Raw genomic sequence first — 16000 nt, forward strand, 5'->3', positions numbered from 1 at the left:
CCTTTCCTTCCTTCCTTCTCCTTCCTTCCCTTCCTTCCCCCTTCCCCTTCCTCCCTTCCTTCCTCCCTCCCTCCTTTCTTTCTTTCTCTCTTCCTTTCTTTCTCTCTTCCTTCCTTTCTTTCTTTCTTTTTCTTTCTTTCTTTCTCTCTCTTTCTTTTTCTTTCTTTCTTTCTTTTCTTTCTTTTTTTTTTTTTTCAGGATCTCACTCTGTCATCCATGCTGGAGCACAATGGTGCAATCATAGTTCACTACAATCTTGACATCCCAGGTTCAAGCAATCCTCCCACCTCAGCCTCCTGAAGAGCTAGGAGCACAGGTGCATGCCACCATGCCCAACTAATTTTTAAAACAGTTTTTGTAGAGACTGGGTCTCACCGTGTTTCCCAGGCTGGTCTTGAATTCCTGGCATCAAGCCATCCTCCCACCTAAGCCTCCTGAAGTGCTGGAATTACAGGCATAAGCCACTGTACCTGTCTCTTAAAAATAAATTTAAAGGTGGGGCATGGTGGCTCATGCCTGTAATCCCAGCACTTTGGGAGGCCGAGGTGGGTGGATCACCTGAGATCAGGAGTTTGAGACCAGCCTGGCTAACATGATGAAACCCTGTCTCTACTAAAAATACAAAATTAGCCGGGCGTGGTGATATATACCTGTAATCCCAGCTACTCGGGAGGCTGAGGCAGGAGAATCACTTGAACCCAGGAGGTGGAGGTTGCAGTGAGCCGAGATCGTGCCACTGCACTCCAGCCTGGGCAAAAAGAGCAAAACACCATCTCAAAAAATAAAAAATAATAAAATAATAAATAAATAAAATAATAAAATAAAAAATAAATAAAAATAAATTTTAAGACCCTGTCTCTTAAATAAACAAATAAATACAATTTTTACAAAGGAAAATATTTGGGAAAAAAATAGTTAACTGCATCTGGACTAAACATGCACAGACCTTTATTGTCATTGTCCCCCAAACAATGCAGTATAACAACTATTTATATAGCACCTATGCCATATTAGGTATTGTAAGTAACCTAGAGATGATTTAAAATATACAGGAGTGGCTGGGCACAGTGGGTCATGTCTGTAATCCCAACACTTTGGGAGGCCGCGGATCACCTGAGGTCAGGTGTTCGAGACCAGCCTGGCCAACATGGCGAAACCCCGTCTCTACTAAAAGTACAAAAATTAGCTGGGCGTGGTGGTGCACACCTGCAGTCCTAGCTACTTGGGAGACTGAGGCAGGAAGATCACTTGAACCTGGGAGGCGGAGGTTGCTGTGAGCCGAGATCATGCCACTGCACTCCAGCCTTGGTGACAGTGAGACTCAGTCTTAAAAAGAAAAAAAAAAAGAAAAATTAAGTATACGGGAGCACCTGTAGTCCCAAGCTGAGGCTGAGGCAGGAGGATCACTTGAGCCTGGGAGATCGAGGCTACAGTGGGCTGTGATTGCATTACTATGCTCCAGCTAGGGTAACACAGCCAGACCCCTATCTCTAAAAAAAATAATAATGGTAACAATAGTAATAAAGTATACAGGAGGATATATATAGGCTATATGCAAATATGACACTATTTCATATAAGGCACTGGAGCATCTGTGGATTTTGGTATCCGCAGGGGTGAAGAAAGGGCAGGGGAGAGGAAAGAGCCTCCCAGGCCAGGGAGTAGCAAGTGCAAAGGCCCTGAGAGGGGAATGAGGTTGGCGGGTCTACAGAACAGCAAGGAAATCATGAGGCTGGAGCTCCAGAGATTATGTCAAATAAAAAGGAGCAGTCGGCTGGGCGCGGTGGCTCACGCCTGTAATCCCAGCACTTTGGGAGGCCCGAGGTGGGCAGATCACGAGGTCAAGAGATCGAGACCATCCTGGCCAACATGGTGAACCCCTGTCTCTACTAAAAATACAAAAAATAGCCAGGTGTGATGGCATACACCTGTAGTCCCAGCTACTCAGGAGGCTGAGGCAAGAGAATCGCTTGAACCTGGGGGGCGGAGGTTGCAGTGAGCCAAGATCGCGCCACTGCACTCCAGCCTGGGCGATGACAGAATGAGACTTTGTCTCCAAAAAAACAAACAACAAAACAACAACAAAAACAGCAGTCACCAGGGGCCACATGGCATGCGACTCCCATGGATATGAAATGTCCAGAACAGACTAATCCACAGAGACAGGAGAGACAAGAGGCAGATTAGTGGTGGCCAGGGGTTAGGGGAGGGGAGTGGGGAGTGACTGCTGATGGGGACAGGGTCTCCTTCTGGGGGGTTGCGAATGTTCTGGAACTAGATAGAGTGATGGTTGCACAACACTGTGAATGGCTAAATGCCACTGGATTGTTTGCTTTAAAATTATTAATGTGATAGGCCAGGCGCGGTGGCTCACTCATGTAATCCCAGCAGTTTGGGAGGTTGAGGCGGGCACATCATTTGAGGTCAGAAGTTCGAGACCAGCCTGGACAACATGGTGAAACCCCATCTCTACTAAACATACAAAATTAGTTGGGCATGGTGGTGCATGTCTGTAATCCCAGCTACTCAGGAGGCTGAGGCAGGAGAATCGCTTGAATCCTGGAGTGGGAGGTTGCAGTGAGCTGAGATTGTGTCACTGCACTCCAGCCTGGGAGACAGAGTGAGACTCTGTCTCAAAAAAATAAAATAAAATAAAATAAAATAAAATAAACAAACAAAATTAGAAAAACATGATAAAGAAAAAAGAGGATGACTGTTTTTTGAGATTATGAAAATATTCTGAACTTATATATACACTTATATATACATATTTTAATCTATATTTTTGTGTATGTATATATTTATGCTTTATGTATGTAAAACATAATATATATGTGTGTATAAAACATAAATATATACATACATGAAAGTATAGATATATACATATATACAAAAACAAATATATACATAAATATATAAATATATACTATATATATATTTTTTATCAATGTTTTTCCATAAACATTCTTTTGTGCCCATTGACTCTTTTTTTAAATTTTTTTTGTTTTTGAGATAGAGTCTCACTCTGTCGCCCAGGCTGGAGTGCAATGGCATGATCTTGGCTCCCTGCAACCTCCACCTCCCAGGTTCAAGCAATCTTCCTGCCTCAGCCTCCCAAGTAGCTGAGATTACAGGCGCCTGCCACCACACCCAGCTAATTTTTGTATTTTTAGTAGAAACAAGGTTTTGCCATGTTGGCCAGGCTAGTCTCGAACCCCTGACCTCAACTGATTCACCCACCTTGGCCTTCCAAAGTGCTGGGTTTACAGGCGTGAGCCACTGTGCCAGCCTATTTTTATTATTTTTACTTTTTTTTTAGAGACAGGGTCTCGCTATGTTGCCTGGCTTGTCTCGGACTCCTGGGCTCAAGTGACCCTCCCACTTCGGCCCCCGAAAGTGCTGGGATTACAGGTGTGAGCCACCTGGCCCAGTCAGATCCTTGTTCTGTTATTGTATTTTATTTCATTTATAATTTCCACCATTAATTTCACAGGGTACATGTGCATGTCTGCTACATGGGTATATTGAGTGATGCTGAGATTTGGGGTACGAATGACCCCATCACTGAGGTAGTGAGCATGGTACCCAAGAGGAATTTTGTTAGCCCTTGACCCTCTTCCTCCTTCCCCATTCCAGTAGTCCCCAGTATCTGTTGTTCCCATCTTTATGTTGGGGACACTTTTTTTTTTTTGAGACAGAGTCTCACTCTGTTGCCCAGGCTGGAGTGTAGTGGTCCAGTCTCAGCTCACTGCAACCTCTGCCTCCCAGGTTCAAGCGAGTTTCCTGCCTCAGCTTCCCGAGGAGCTGGGATTACAGGCGCACACCACCACACCCAGCTAACTTTCGTATTTTTAGTAGAGACAGGGTTTTGCCTTGTTGGCCAGGCTGGTCTCGATTCGAACTCCTGAGCTCAGGCGATCTGCCCGCCTCAGCCTCCCAACGTGCTGGGATTACAGGCACGAGCCACCCTGCCCAGCCTGGGATTACTTTTATAAGGACAGTAATCCCATTCCCCAGGGCGCCATCCTCATAACCTAATCACAGCCTGATGAACTTCTTGTTTATTAAGCAGAATCTCCATTTGTCTGTTATATGTTGCAAATATTTCCTCCACATGTCTCATGATGTGCCTTCCAACTGCAGTTTATCCTCCTGAAGTTTTACGTTTCTACATAATCCAGTTGGTCAATTTTTCCCCTTTATGCCTTCCAAATTGTACGTTTTGCTTAGCAAATAGCTCTCTAAGATTATTATATTTATTTATTTATTTTGAGACAAGGTCTTGCTGTGTTGCTGAGGCTGGAGTGCAGAGGAGTGATCATAGCTCACTCCAGCCTCAACCTCCTGCGCTCAAATGATCCTCCCACCTCAGCCTCCCGAGTAGCTGGGACCCCAGGTGCATGCCACCCCACCTGGCTAATTATTTTTTTACAAGATTATAAAAATGATGAGAGAAATCCTATAATTTTTCTAGAAGTTGCCCCTTTTTTACGTGGTTATTAATTTTAGACACTCTTAGATGCTGAATCTTTATAAAACTCAATTATCTGTTTAGTATTCAACATCTGGGGCAACTGATTGACTCCCAACCAGTTGTGGCCCCCTGAATTTTGCTTTGCCACATTTCATTATTTTCCATTTGGACAGGTTCTATCAATTTAACCAACAGACAGAGGCTCTCAAAACAAAACAAAAGAAAAAAGAGGCTGGGCACAGTGGCTCATGCCTGTAATCCCAGCACTTTGGAAGGCCGAGGCGGGTGGATCACCTGAGGTCAGGAGCTTGAGACCAGCCTGGTCAACGTGGTGAAACCCCATCTCTACTAAAAATACAAAAATTAGCCAGGCGCGGTGGCACATGCCTGTAATCCCAGCTACTCAGGAAGCTGAGGCATGAGAATTGCTTGAACCCATGAGACACAGGTTGCAGTGAGCCAAGATTATGCCACTGAACTCCGGCCTGGGTGACAGAGCAAGACTCCATCTCAAAATAGTAATAATAATAATAATAATAATCATCATCATCATCATAGGCCAGGCGCGGCGGCTCACGCCTGTAATCCCAGCACTGTGGGAGGCCGAGGTGGGTAGATCACCTGAGGTCAGGAGTTCGAGACCAGCCTGGCCAACATGATGAAACTGTGTCTCTACCAAAAATACAAAAAATTTGCCAAGTGTGGTGGTGGGCACCTGTAATCCCAGCTACACGAGAGGCTGAAGCAGGAGAATTGCTTGAACCTGGGAAGTGGAGGTTGCAATAAGCCAGGGTCACGCCACTGCACTCCAGCCTGGGCAACAAGAGCAAAACTTCATCTCAAAATAATAATAATAATAATAATAATAATAATAATAATAATAATAATAAAAGGCCAGGCATGGTGGCTCATGCCTGTAATCCCAGCACTTGGGAGGCTCAGGTGGGTGGATCGCTTGAGGCCAGGAGTTCAAGGCCAGCCTCGCCAACATAGTCAAATCCGTCTCCACTAAAAATAGAAAAAATTAGCAAGGCATGGCGGCTGGTGCCTGTAATCCCAGCTACATGGGAGGCTGAGGCACGAGAATCACTTGAACCTGGGAGGCAGAGGTTGCAGTGAACCAAGATTGAGCCACTGCATTCCAGCCTGGGTGACAGAGAGAGTCCGTCAAAAAAAAAAAAAGAGGGTTACATAATTGTTTTGAAGTAATTATCCTTGGTTACAAAAATCAATAATGAGGGTGTGGCTGGACAGGAAGTTGCTGGGCAGATTGCCTTGCAGATGTATTTTTTCTGTAAGGTTGCAGTAGTCTTTGTGCAAGGTTGTGATTTTTGTAGTTTTTTGTGTTATTAGGCATACAAGTGTGAGAACTCTTTCTCCATAGCCTTCCTTTATAGCCTGTTTGCCAGGGTTTTCTTAATGTTATTGACTCCATTTTTATTCTGATGACTTTCACAATTCAATTCCATCCATCTTTTCTTTGGTAAATGAGGGTATTTCCAAGCTGACAAGCATTTTGATAGTTGCAAGGTCAAAATGTTCCCAGCTAATATACTCTCCCCTACCCTGGTCTGCTGCAGGAGAGGTGAGGTGTGTGAAAATATTTGCCAAAGGGACCCTCGCCATCTCTGCTTCAAAGGATTACACGCTGCGCTTGTGGAACTTACTCTCTGGCCAGGAGAAATTTACCATTTGGGATGGAGGCTCAAAAAATCCCGCTGAACCTCAGATCTGGAACCTTCATGTGGATGAGGCACACAAAGTTGTGTATTCAGCATCTGGCTCAAAGGTAACAAACATATGCCCTGTTTGTAAAGGAAAGCTGAGACCAGAGCATTCAAAGACAGAATAGGCCATTTCTATAAGGAGGGCTCCCTGATACAGTGATGGGGTGGGGGTGTAAATGTAGTACACAACCACTTGAGAGGGTGCTATAAGAGGTTTCAGACTTCATAGTTGGATTAGACAATCCTGATAATTATTTCTGACCCCAAGATTTGAAACCTTTCATCTTTTTTGAATATCAGCATTTTAGGGCTACAAATTTCCCTCAAAGTACTGCTTTACCTACATCCTGTAAATTTTGACGTGTGTTTTCATTTACATTCAGTTTAAAATACTTTCAGATTTCACTTTTGATTTTTTCTTTGATCCATGGGCTATTTAAAAGTATACTATTAGTTTCCAGATATTTGAGGAATTTCTGGATAGGGTCCTGTTCTGTATTTTTTTCTAATTAAATTCCATTTTGATGACGTAAAACCTTTCAAATTCATTGAGACTTCTTTTATAGTCTCTCTCTCTCCTCTCTCTCTCTCTTTTTTTTTTTTTTTTTTTTTTTTTGAGATGGAGTCCTGCTCTGTCGCCCAGGCTGGAGTACAGTGGTACAATCTCAGCTCACTGCAACCTCCACCTCCCAGGTTGAAGTGATTCTCCTGCCTCAGGCTCCTGAATAGCTGGGACTACAGGCGCACGCCACCACGCCCAGCTAATTTTTGTATTTTTAGTAGAGACAGGGTTTCACCATGTTGGCCAGGCTGGTCTCAAACTCTTGACCTCAGGTGATCCACCTGCCCTGGTCTCCCAAAGTGCTGGGATTACAGGCCTGAGCCGTCATGCCCAGCCTGTTTTATAGTCTCTCTAAATGATCCGTGGGCTTCTGAAAACAATGTCTATTCCACTGTGTTATTCCATTACATCAATCATAACCCTGTGGTTTCATAGTTTTATAAATGGAGACACACAATAACATCGTGGGTGATAGCTTAGTAATTGATGCCAGGAGGAAAAAAATCTTTATTTAACTACCAGTTGAGTTTCTTGGGAACTCAGTGACCTTGGTCGTGTCATTCACCATTCTGAGTCTTATTGCTGCCTTTTCCTCATAAGATCATGAGACATATCCTGGCATAGTGCTTAGCACACTGTAAGCACCAAATAATTGATATCTATTTATTATTATGTTACATGAGTAATTGGTGGTTGTTGACAGTAATATCGGTGCATATAAATCATGCTGCCCAAAATAGGAGTCACCAACCAGATGTACCTATTAAACACTTGAAATTCGGGGGGTAGGGGGTAAGGGGAGGGAGAGCATTAGGACAAATACCTAATGCATGCGGGGCTTAAAACCTAGATGACGGGTTGATAGTTGCAGCAAACCACCATGGCACATGTATACCTATGTAACAAACCTGCACGTTCTGCACATGTATCCCAAAACTGAAAGTAACATTAAAAAATAAATAAATAAATAAATAAAAACATTTGAAATGTGACTGTCCCAACATGCTGAAATTCAAAGACCTAGTATAGTAAAAATAATATAAACTATCTCAATAATAATTTTTGTATTGATTACATGTTGAAGTGATACCACTTGGACATATTAGGTTGAATAAAATATAATACTAAAATTGATTTCACTTGTTTCTTTGTACCTTTTGTAAGGTAGCTAACGAATTTAAAATCACATGTGAGGCCTGGCCCACCTCTCCTTTTTTTCTCTGAATTGGGAGTGTTAAAAATAAAATGCACAGGCCGGGTGCAGTGGCTCACACTCATAATCCCAGCACTTTGAGAGGCTGAGCAGGGAGGATAGTTTGAGCCCAGGAGCTCAGGAGCAGCCTGGGCAACATAGTCAGACCCTGCCTTTACAAAAACAAATTTAAAAATAGCCAGGCATGGTGGTGCGTGTCTGTGGTCCCAGCTTCTTGGGAGGCTGAGGCAGGAGGATTGCTTGAGCCCAGGAGGTCGATGCTGCAGTGAGCCATGATTGCACCACTGCACTCCAGCCTGGATGAAAAAGAGAGGCTCTGTCTCCAAAAGAAAATAAAAGAAAATGCATAAAGTATACAAGAGAAGGCATCTTGCATTTGACTCCGGGAAACTTATAGTCTAGGTCTCCTGCCAAGATGCTGCTTCCTCTTCATTATTCTATTAGATCAATGCTTGGAATCTGGAAACTGCAGAGCCGGTATTCCATATCCTGGGAGATGCCTCTGATCCTTGGATGTGCATGGCCGTGCTGGCCTCCCAGGCCACACTGCTGGCAGTGTCCAGGGATGGTGTGGTCAGTCTGTGGAGCTCAGCTACGGGAAAACTTCAGGGGAAGCAACATATGTCCAGCATCAAAGAAGAAACACCTACCTGTGCCGTCTCAGTCCAGAAGCAAGGAAAGCTTGTTACTGGGTTTAGCAATGGCTCCATCTCTTTGGTAAGCACCTTTACTGACTATGATGTGAACATTAACTCAGCTTGAAAGTGCTCAGATGTGCTAGAAGTTGGGAAAAATAATCTTGCCTTGTATCTTTGTTTTGTTTTGGAGATGAAGTTTCACTTTTGTTGCCCAGGCTTGAGTGCAATGGTGTAATCTCAGCTCACTGCAACCTCCGCCTCTCGGGTTCAAGCGATTCTCACTGCCTCAGCCTTCCGAGTAGCTGGGATTACAGGCAAGTGCCACCACGCCTGGCTAATTTTGTATTTTTAGTAGAGACAGGGTTTCTCCATGTTGGTCAGGCTGGTCTCAAACTCCCAACCTCAGATGATCTGCCCACCTCGGCCTCCCAGAGTACTGGGATTACAGGCATGAGCCACCATGCCCGGCCACACGCTTGGCTTCTTAATCGTAGGGATTTGCAGTTCAGCACAGTTCAGGAAACATCTGTTGGTGTCTCTTGGGGACTGACCAATGTGGGCAATTGTTGAAGCTCAGTCCTTCAGTGGATCTCTAAGACATGGTATGGAATGAGGTTGAGAGTTGCGCCACAGAGGGACTAGGAGTTGGGCTCTATCCACCTGCCCTGTTGGTGGTTGGTGGACGGCTGCTTTCATGGACATTAACATATAGACTGGCTGGGCGCTGTGTCTCACTCCTGTAATCCCAGCACTTTGGGAGGCTGAGGGGGGTGGATCATTTGAGGTCAGGAGTTCGAGACCAGCCTGGCCAACATGGCAAAACCCTGTCTTTACTAAAAGTACAAAAATTGACCAGGCACGGTGGCTCACACCTGTAATGCCAGCACTTTGGGAGGCCGGGGCAGGTGGATCACCTGAGGTTGGGAGTTCGAGACCAGCCTGGCCAAATGAAGAAACCTCATCTCTACTAAAAAAGCATACAAAAAATTAGCCGGGCGTGGTGGTGAGCACCTGTAATCCCAACTACTTGGGAGGCTGAGGCAGGAGAATTGCTTGAACCTAGGAGGTGGAGGATGCAGTGAGCCAAGATTGCACCACTGCACTCCAGCCTGGACATTAAGAGCAAAACTCCATCTCAAAACAAAACCAAAAACAACAGCAACGAAAACAAAAGCCCAAAAATTAGCCGGGTGTGGTGGTGGGTGCCTGTGATCCCTGCTACTAGGGAGGCTGAGGCAGGAGAATCACTTGAACCCGGGAGGTGGAGGTTGCAGTGAGCCGAGATCATGCCATTGCACTCCAGCCTGGGTGACAGATCAAAACTCCATCTCAAAAAAAAAAAAAAAAAAAAGAAAGGAATCATGGTGGTGCATACTTGTACTCCCAGCTACTTGAGAGGCTGATGTGGGAGGATCATTTGAGCTTAGGAGGTGGAGGCTGCAGTGAGCCAAGATTGCACCACTGCACTCCAGCCTGAGTGACAGAGCCAGGCCCTGTCTCAAAAAAATTAAAAAAGAAAAAAAAAAAAGAAAAGAAAAGAAGAAGAAGAAGAATCATCCCAAATCCCAAAGCTCCACATTTCTGAACCTCATGACCTGTGGTCTTCATGAGTTCTCAAGGTATCAAATACAACAACGAAAGATACTCCCAAATCCTTGGGGTTGTTTTTCTTTTTCTCAAGCCTCTTTGCAGATATTTTGTTTTGTTTTTTGAGACAGGGTCTTACTTTATCTCTCAGGCGGGAGTGCAGTGGCACGATCATGGCTCCCTGCAGCCTCGACCTCCCGGGCTCAAGACGTCCTCTCGCCTCAGCCTCCTGAGTAGCTGGGACTACAGGCACATGCCCCCATGCCTGGCTAATTATTATTATTATTATTTTGTAGAGGTGGGGGTCTCACTATGTTGCCTAGGCTGGTTTCAAACTTATGGGCTCATTCAGCCTTCCAAAGTGCTGGGATTACAGGCGTGACCCACTGTGCCTGGCCAGAATTTGTTTTTTACCTTTTTTTTTTTTAACTGTTTTTTTGTTTTTTGGTTTTTGGTTTTTTTTTTTTTTTGAGACTGAGTCTTGCTCTGTCGCCCAGACTGGAATGCAGTGGCGCAATCTCGGCTCACTGAAACCTCCACCTCCCAGCTTCAAGCGATTCTCCTGCCTCTGCCTCCCCAGTAGCTGGGACTACAGGCATGTGCCACCACGCCCGGCTAATTTTTGTACTTTTAGTAGAGATGGGGTTTCACCATGTTGGCCAGGATGGTCTCAAACTCCTGACCTCGAGTGATCCACCCACTTCGGTCTCCCAAAGTGCTGGGATTACAAGCATGAGCCGCCGCACCTGGCCAACTTTTATGTTTTTAATTTAAAAAATTTTTTAGAGACAGAGTCTCAGTCTGTCACCCTGGCTGCAATGCAGTGGCACAATCATAGCTCACTGCAGCCTCCAACTCCTAGGGGCACAAGTGATCCTCCTGCTTGAGCCTCCTGAGTAGCTGGGACCACAGGGGTGTACCACCATGCCCAGCTAAAATTTTTATTAAGAGATGGAGTCAGCTAGGCATGGTGGCTCACGCCTGTAATCCCAGCACTTTGGGAGGCCAAGGTGGGCGGATCACCTGAGATCAAGAGTTTGAGACCAGCTTGGCCCACATGGTGAAACCCCATCTCTACTAAAAATACAAAAATTAGCCGGGCATGGTGGCACATGCCTGTAGTCCCAGCTACTGGGGAGGCGGAGGCAGGGGAATTGCTTGAACCCGGGAGGCGGAGGTTGCAGTGAGCCAAGATCATACCACCGCACTCCTGCCTGGGAGACAGAGTGAGACTCCATCTCAAAAACAAAAAAAATAAAAATAAAAAAATTAAAAAATTCCAGACTTGTAACCCTTAACCCGTGGAAGTGCCTGACAGGCATCCCTGGTTCTGCACAGGTTTCCTCCAAAGGGGACAGATTGCTGGAGAAGCTTCCAGATGCTGTAAGGTTCCTGGTGGTCTCTGAAGATGAGTCCCTCCTCGCCGCAGGTAGCGTTTAGCTCTCATTTGGAGTAGTGAGGAAGCTAATCAGGATCAGGTTGGAGAAGGGGGTGGGGCTTGGGAACAGAGAGAAGTCCTAGGGCCAGAGGTTAGCAACTTTTTCTGCCAAATGGCCTCATAGTAAATATTTTTTGCAGTCCAGACGAGACATCCTCAGTTGCAAAGACTCAACTCTGCAGTTGTGGTACATAAACTAGCATAGACACTATTTTTCTATTATTTTTCTTTTTTTTTGAAATAGGGTCTTGCTGTGTCACCCAGGCTGGAGTGGAGTGGCTCAATCAGAATTCATTGCAGCCTTGAATTTCTGGGCTCAAACGATCCTCCCACGTCAGCTTCCTGAATAGCTGGGATTACAGGCACACACCACCACACCCAGCTAATTTTTGTATTTTTAGTACAGACGGAGTTTCACTATGTTGGCCAGGCTGGTCTCGAATTCCTGACCTCAGGTGATTTGCCCACCTTAGCCTCCCAAAGTGCTGGGATTACACAGGCGTGAGCCATTGCGCCCAGCCGTTTCTTTCCTTTTGATGCAGGATTTTTCTTGGCCTCTTTGCCAAGCTGGGAGCAGGGGGCGCCCCATTTGTTCAGCCTGTGGGGTCACACCTGGCTTTTGGCCCAGCCCGCGGCTCCCATGGCCACTGCCACGACTGAGCACTCAGCCCCTAGCAGGAGGGAGCATGTGAGCAAGTGAATGTAGGGTCCAGCTGGCTGCTTCAAGCACTGACACAGGGCCAGGCTCCATGCAGTGCCCATGGGCAGACCAGGCCGTGTGTCACCCCAAAGGAAACACAAGGGGTCCACGGCCCTGAAGCCCCAGAGGGGGTGTTACAGTGTGCTAATTAGCTTTTTTTTTTTTTTTTTTTGAGACCGAGTCTCGCTCTATTGCATAGGCTGTAGTGCAGTGGTATGATCTCAGCTCACTGCAACCTCCACCTCCCGGGTTCAAGCGATTTTCCTGCCTCAGTCTCCCAAGTATCTGGGATTACAGGCACCTGCTACCACGTCCCGCTAATTTTTGTATTTTTAGTAGAGATGGGGTTTCATCATGTTGGCCAGGCTGGCCTTGAACTCCTGACTTCAGGTTATCTGCCTGCGTCTGCCTCCCAAAGTGCTGGAATTACAAATATGAGCCACCACACCTGGCCTAATTTGCTCTTTTAGTTCCACCATCTGCAACCCAATGGATGGTGGCATGTTAGCAGCTCAGTCAGCCCCTTTCCCCATTCTGGCCTGCAGCTCTGGGACTGGCTTGGCCCCACCACTGCTTCTATTGCATGGAGCAGCTTCCCTCTGCCATCAAGGACAGAGGGCCACAGTGTCACAGCCTTCCTGGGTACCTGCATCCAGTGAGTCCTAAGCTCTTGTCCCGTGTCCAAGAAGAATGAGGTCATGCTGACAATTGAAAAGTGATAAGGACAGAGAATTTTATTGAGCAACAAAACAGCTCTCAGGGGAGAGGGGATGTGAAGGTTGGGTCATCTCTCTCAGTGTGGCTGAGTCTGGGCGTTTTTATAGGCACAGGATGGGGGAGGGGCAGGTGGTAGGTAGTATTGGAAAACGTAACATTCAATTGGTTAAAAAGCATTATTCAGGCCAGGTGCAGTGGCTCACGCCTGTAATTCCAGCACTTTGGGAGGCCAAGGTGGGCCATCACCTGAGATCAGAAGTTCAGATCAGTGAACTTCTGATCTGAACTTCTGATGATCATGGTGAAACCCTGTCTCTACTAAAAATACAAAAATTAACTGGCCATGGTGGCAGGCGCCTGTAATCCCAGCTACTCGGGAGGATGAGGTGGGAGAATTGCTTAAACCCAGGAGGTGAAGATTGCAGTGAGCCAAGATCATGCCACTGCCACAAAAGTCTTATTCAGAAAGAATCAATCAGGAAAGGGTGGGCAAACAGGAACAGGAGTTCTCACTCTGGGTTGTGGATTTCATTTGGAACCAGCAGCCCAGGCTGTTTTTGGTTCAAAGGTACAGTTTCACCGGGGACCCATTCCTATCTGCCTAGGCATTTGCCTGCCTCCTGCCACTATCCCTTCCTTTCTCCCTTCTTACTTTCTTTCCTCTTCTTCCTTCCTTCTTCCCCTTCTCATTTCTCTCCTTCCTCCCTTCCTCTTTACTTTTTTTCTTCCTCTCTACCTCCTTGACTCTCCTCTCTCCTTCCTCCCTTCCTTCCATCATAGTTATCAAAGGCCTGCTGTGTGCCCAGCTTTGTGCTAGTTTCTGAGATACCATGATGAGCCAAATAGGCAGTCCCTGCCCTCCAGGAACTTACAGTTTCATTATAATAACTTTACAAGTTTCCTTAAGATGAGTGATTACTGGCTGGGTATGGTGGCTCACGCCTGTAATCTCAGCACATTGGAAGTCCGAGGTGGGTGGATCACTTGAGATCAGGAGTTTGAGACCAGCTTGGCCAACATGGTGAAACCTGGTATCTACTAAAAAATACAAAATTTAGCCAGGCATGGTGGTCAGCACCTATAATCCCAGCTACTCAGGAAGCTGAGGCAGGAGAATCGCTTGAACCCAGGAGGCAGAGGTTGCAGTGAGCCAAGATCATGCCACTGCACTCCAGCCTCAGTGACAGAGCGAGACTTCATCTCAAAAAAAAAAAAAAAAAGATGAGTGATTACAGAAGTCAGGCCCACCCTCAACCAGCTGTGGGCTATGTGCAGATGGGGACAGGACTGAATCCACCTTCCCCGTCCTGGATCCCTTCTCCTGGCACCTAGCAGGGGTTCCAAAACAACTTTTTTTTTTTTTTTTTTTTTTTGAGACAGAGTCTGGCTCTGTTGCCCAGGCTGGAGTGTAGTGGTGCAATCTCAGCTTACTGCAGTCTCTGCCTCCTGGGCTCAAGCAATTCTCCTGCCTCGGCCTCCTGAGTAGCTGGGATTACATGCATGTGCCACCACACCTGGCTAATTTTTGTATTTTTAGTAGAGAATAAAATACATGAAACATCGGGGTTCACCATGTTGGCCAGGCTGATCTCGAACTCCTGACCTCGAGTGATCTGCCCGCCTTGGCGTCCCAAAGTGCTGGGATTACAGGCATGAACCACCACATCCGGCCTCCAAAACACCTCTGTTGTTGGAAGGAATGACCCTCAATCTCCTCTGGGCATGAGAGGTGTAACCCCAGTTCCTGCCGTTTCAGGCTTTGGAAGATTGGTGCGGATATTCTTGGCGGACTCGAGGGGCTTTCGCCGATTCATGGCCATGGATCTGGAACATGAAGACATGGTGGAGACGGCTGTTTTTGGTACTGAGAACAACCTGATCATCACGGGGTCCCTTGATGCGCTCATTCAGGTGAGGGGAGATCTGGGACCCTTCATCTTCACCTCCACCTCGGGAACAGACACTGATTCTTTGGGGATTTTTGGCTGCAAAATACAGACACCCACAAAAATGAGTGCAGGCAAAATAGGTGAGTTCATTGGGAGGATATGGGGGTGTATCCTCCGCCCCAGTGGCAGACCTGGGTGAGAATTACTGAAATGTTCAACAAAGGAGGTAGCATTCCCAAACTGATCCTCAAACCTTGGGGGCAGATTTGTGCCTTCAGAGTGGAGCAGGTTTGTGGGGGAGGAAAATTCTCAATTTAAGTTCAAAGTTGTCCAAGCTGGAGAGAAAAGTAGATGGTGAAATAGCAGATCTTCAGTGTTTTAGTCTCAGGCCTCTTGAAGTTCTCTTTTTTTCCCCCTCCTTCTTATGAGCTATTTTTTCCAGTTTTAAAGAAATTGATAAATAGACTGTGCACAGTGGCTCATGCCTGTAATCCAAGAACTTTGGAAGGCCAAGGCAGGTGGATCACTTGGGCCCAGGAGTTCGAGACCAGCCTGGGCAACATAGCGAGACCCAATCTCTACAAAAAAACACAAAAATTAGCCGGGCGTCATGGCATGTGCCTGTAGTCCTAGCTACTCAGGAATCTGAGGTGGGAGGATCACGTGAGCCTGGGAGGTAGAGGCTGCAGTGAGCTGTGATTACGCCACTGCACTTCAGCCTGGGTGACAAAACAAGAACCTGTCTCCCAAAAAATAAGAATAATTTTCTTTATTTTTTGAGACCAAGTCTCACTCAGTTGCCCAGGCTGGAGGGCAGTGTGGCATGATCTCAGCTCACTGCAACCTCGACCTCCTGGGTTCAAGCAATTCTCCTGCCTCAGCCTCGCAAGTAGCTGGGATTTCAGGCACCCACCACCATGCCTAGTTAATTTTTGTATTTTTAGTAGAGACGGGGTTCCGCCATGTTGGCCAGGCTGGTCTCAAACTCCTGACCTCAGGTGATCAGCCGCCTTGGCCTCCCAAAGTGCTGGGATTACAGGCGTGAGCCACCATGT

At 46.3% G+C, this 16000-nt stretch overlaps 1 protein-coding gene across 11 annotated transcripts in view; it reads left to right on the forward strand.

The window, feature by feature from the left end:
* The window catches only part of NWD1 (NACHT and WD repeat domain containing 1), a 99018-nt gene that overhangs the window by 64003 nt on the left and 19015 nt on the right, over positions 1–16000 (forward strand). For all 11 annotated transcript variants that reach the window (XM_016935409.3, XM_024351186.2, XM_024351187.2 and 8 more), the window contains 4 exons: positions 6055–6263; positions 8421–8693; positions 11540–11630; positions 14813–14967. In XM_016935409.3, the coding sequence (XP_016790898.3) occupies positions 6055–6263; positions 8421–8693; positions 11540–11630; positions 14813–14967 (728 nt within the window). The remainder of the gene's footprint in view (positions 1–6054; positions 6264–8420; positions 8694–11539; positions 11631–14812; positions 14968–16000) is intronic.

Source organism: Pan troglodytes, chromosome 20, assembly GCF_028858775.2.
Source record: "Pan troglodytes isolate AG18354 chromosome 20, NHGRI_mPanTro3-v2.0_pri, whole genome shotgun sequence".
Classification (NCBI taxonomy): Eukaryota; Metazoa; Chordata; class Mammalia; order Primates; family Hominidae; genus Pan; species Pan troglodytes.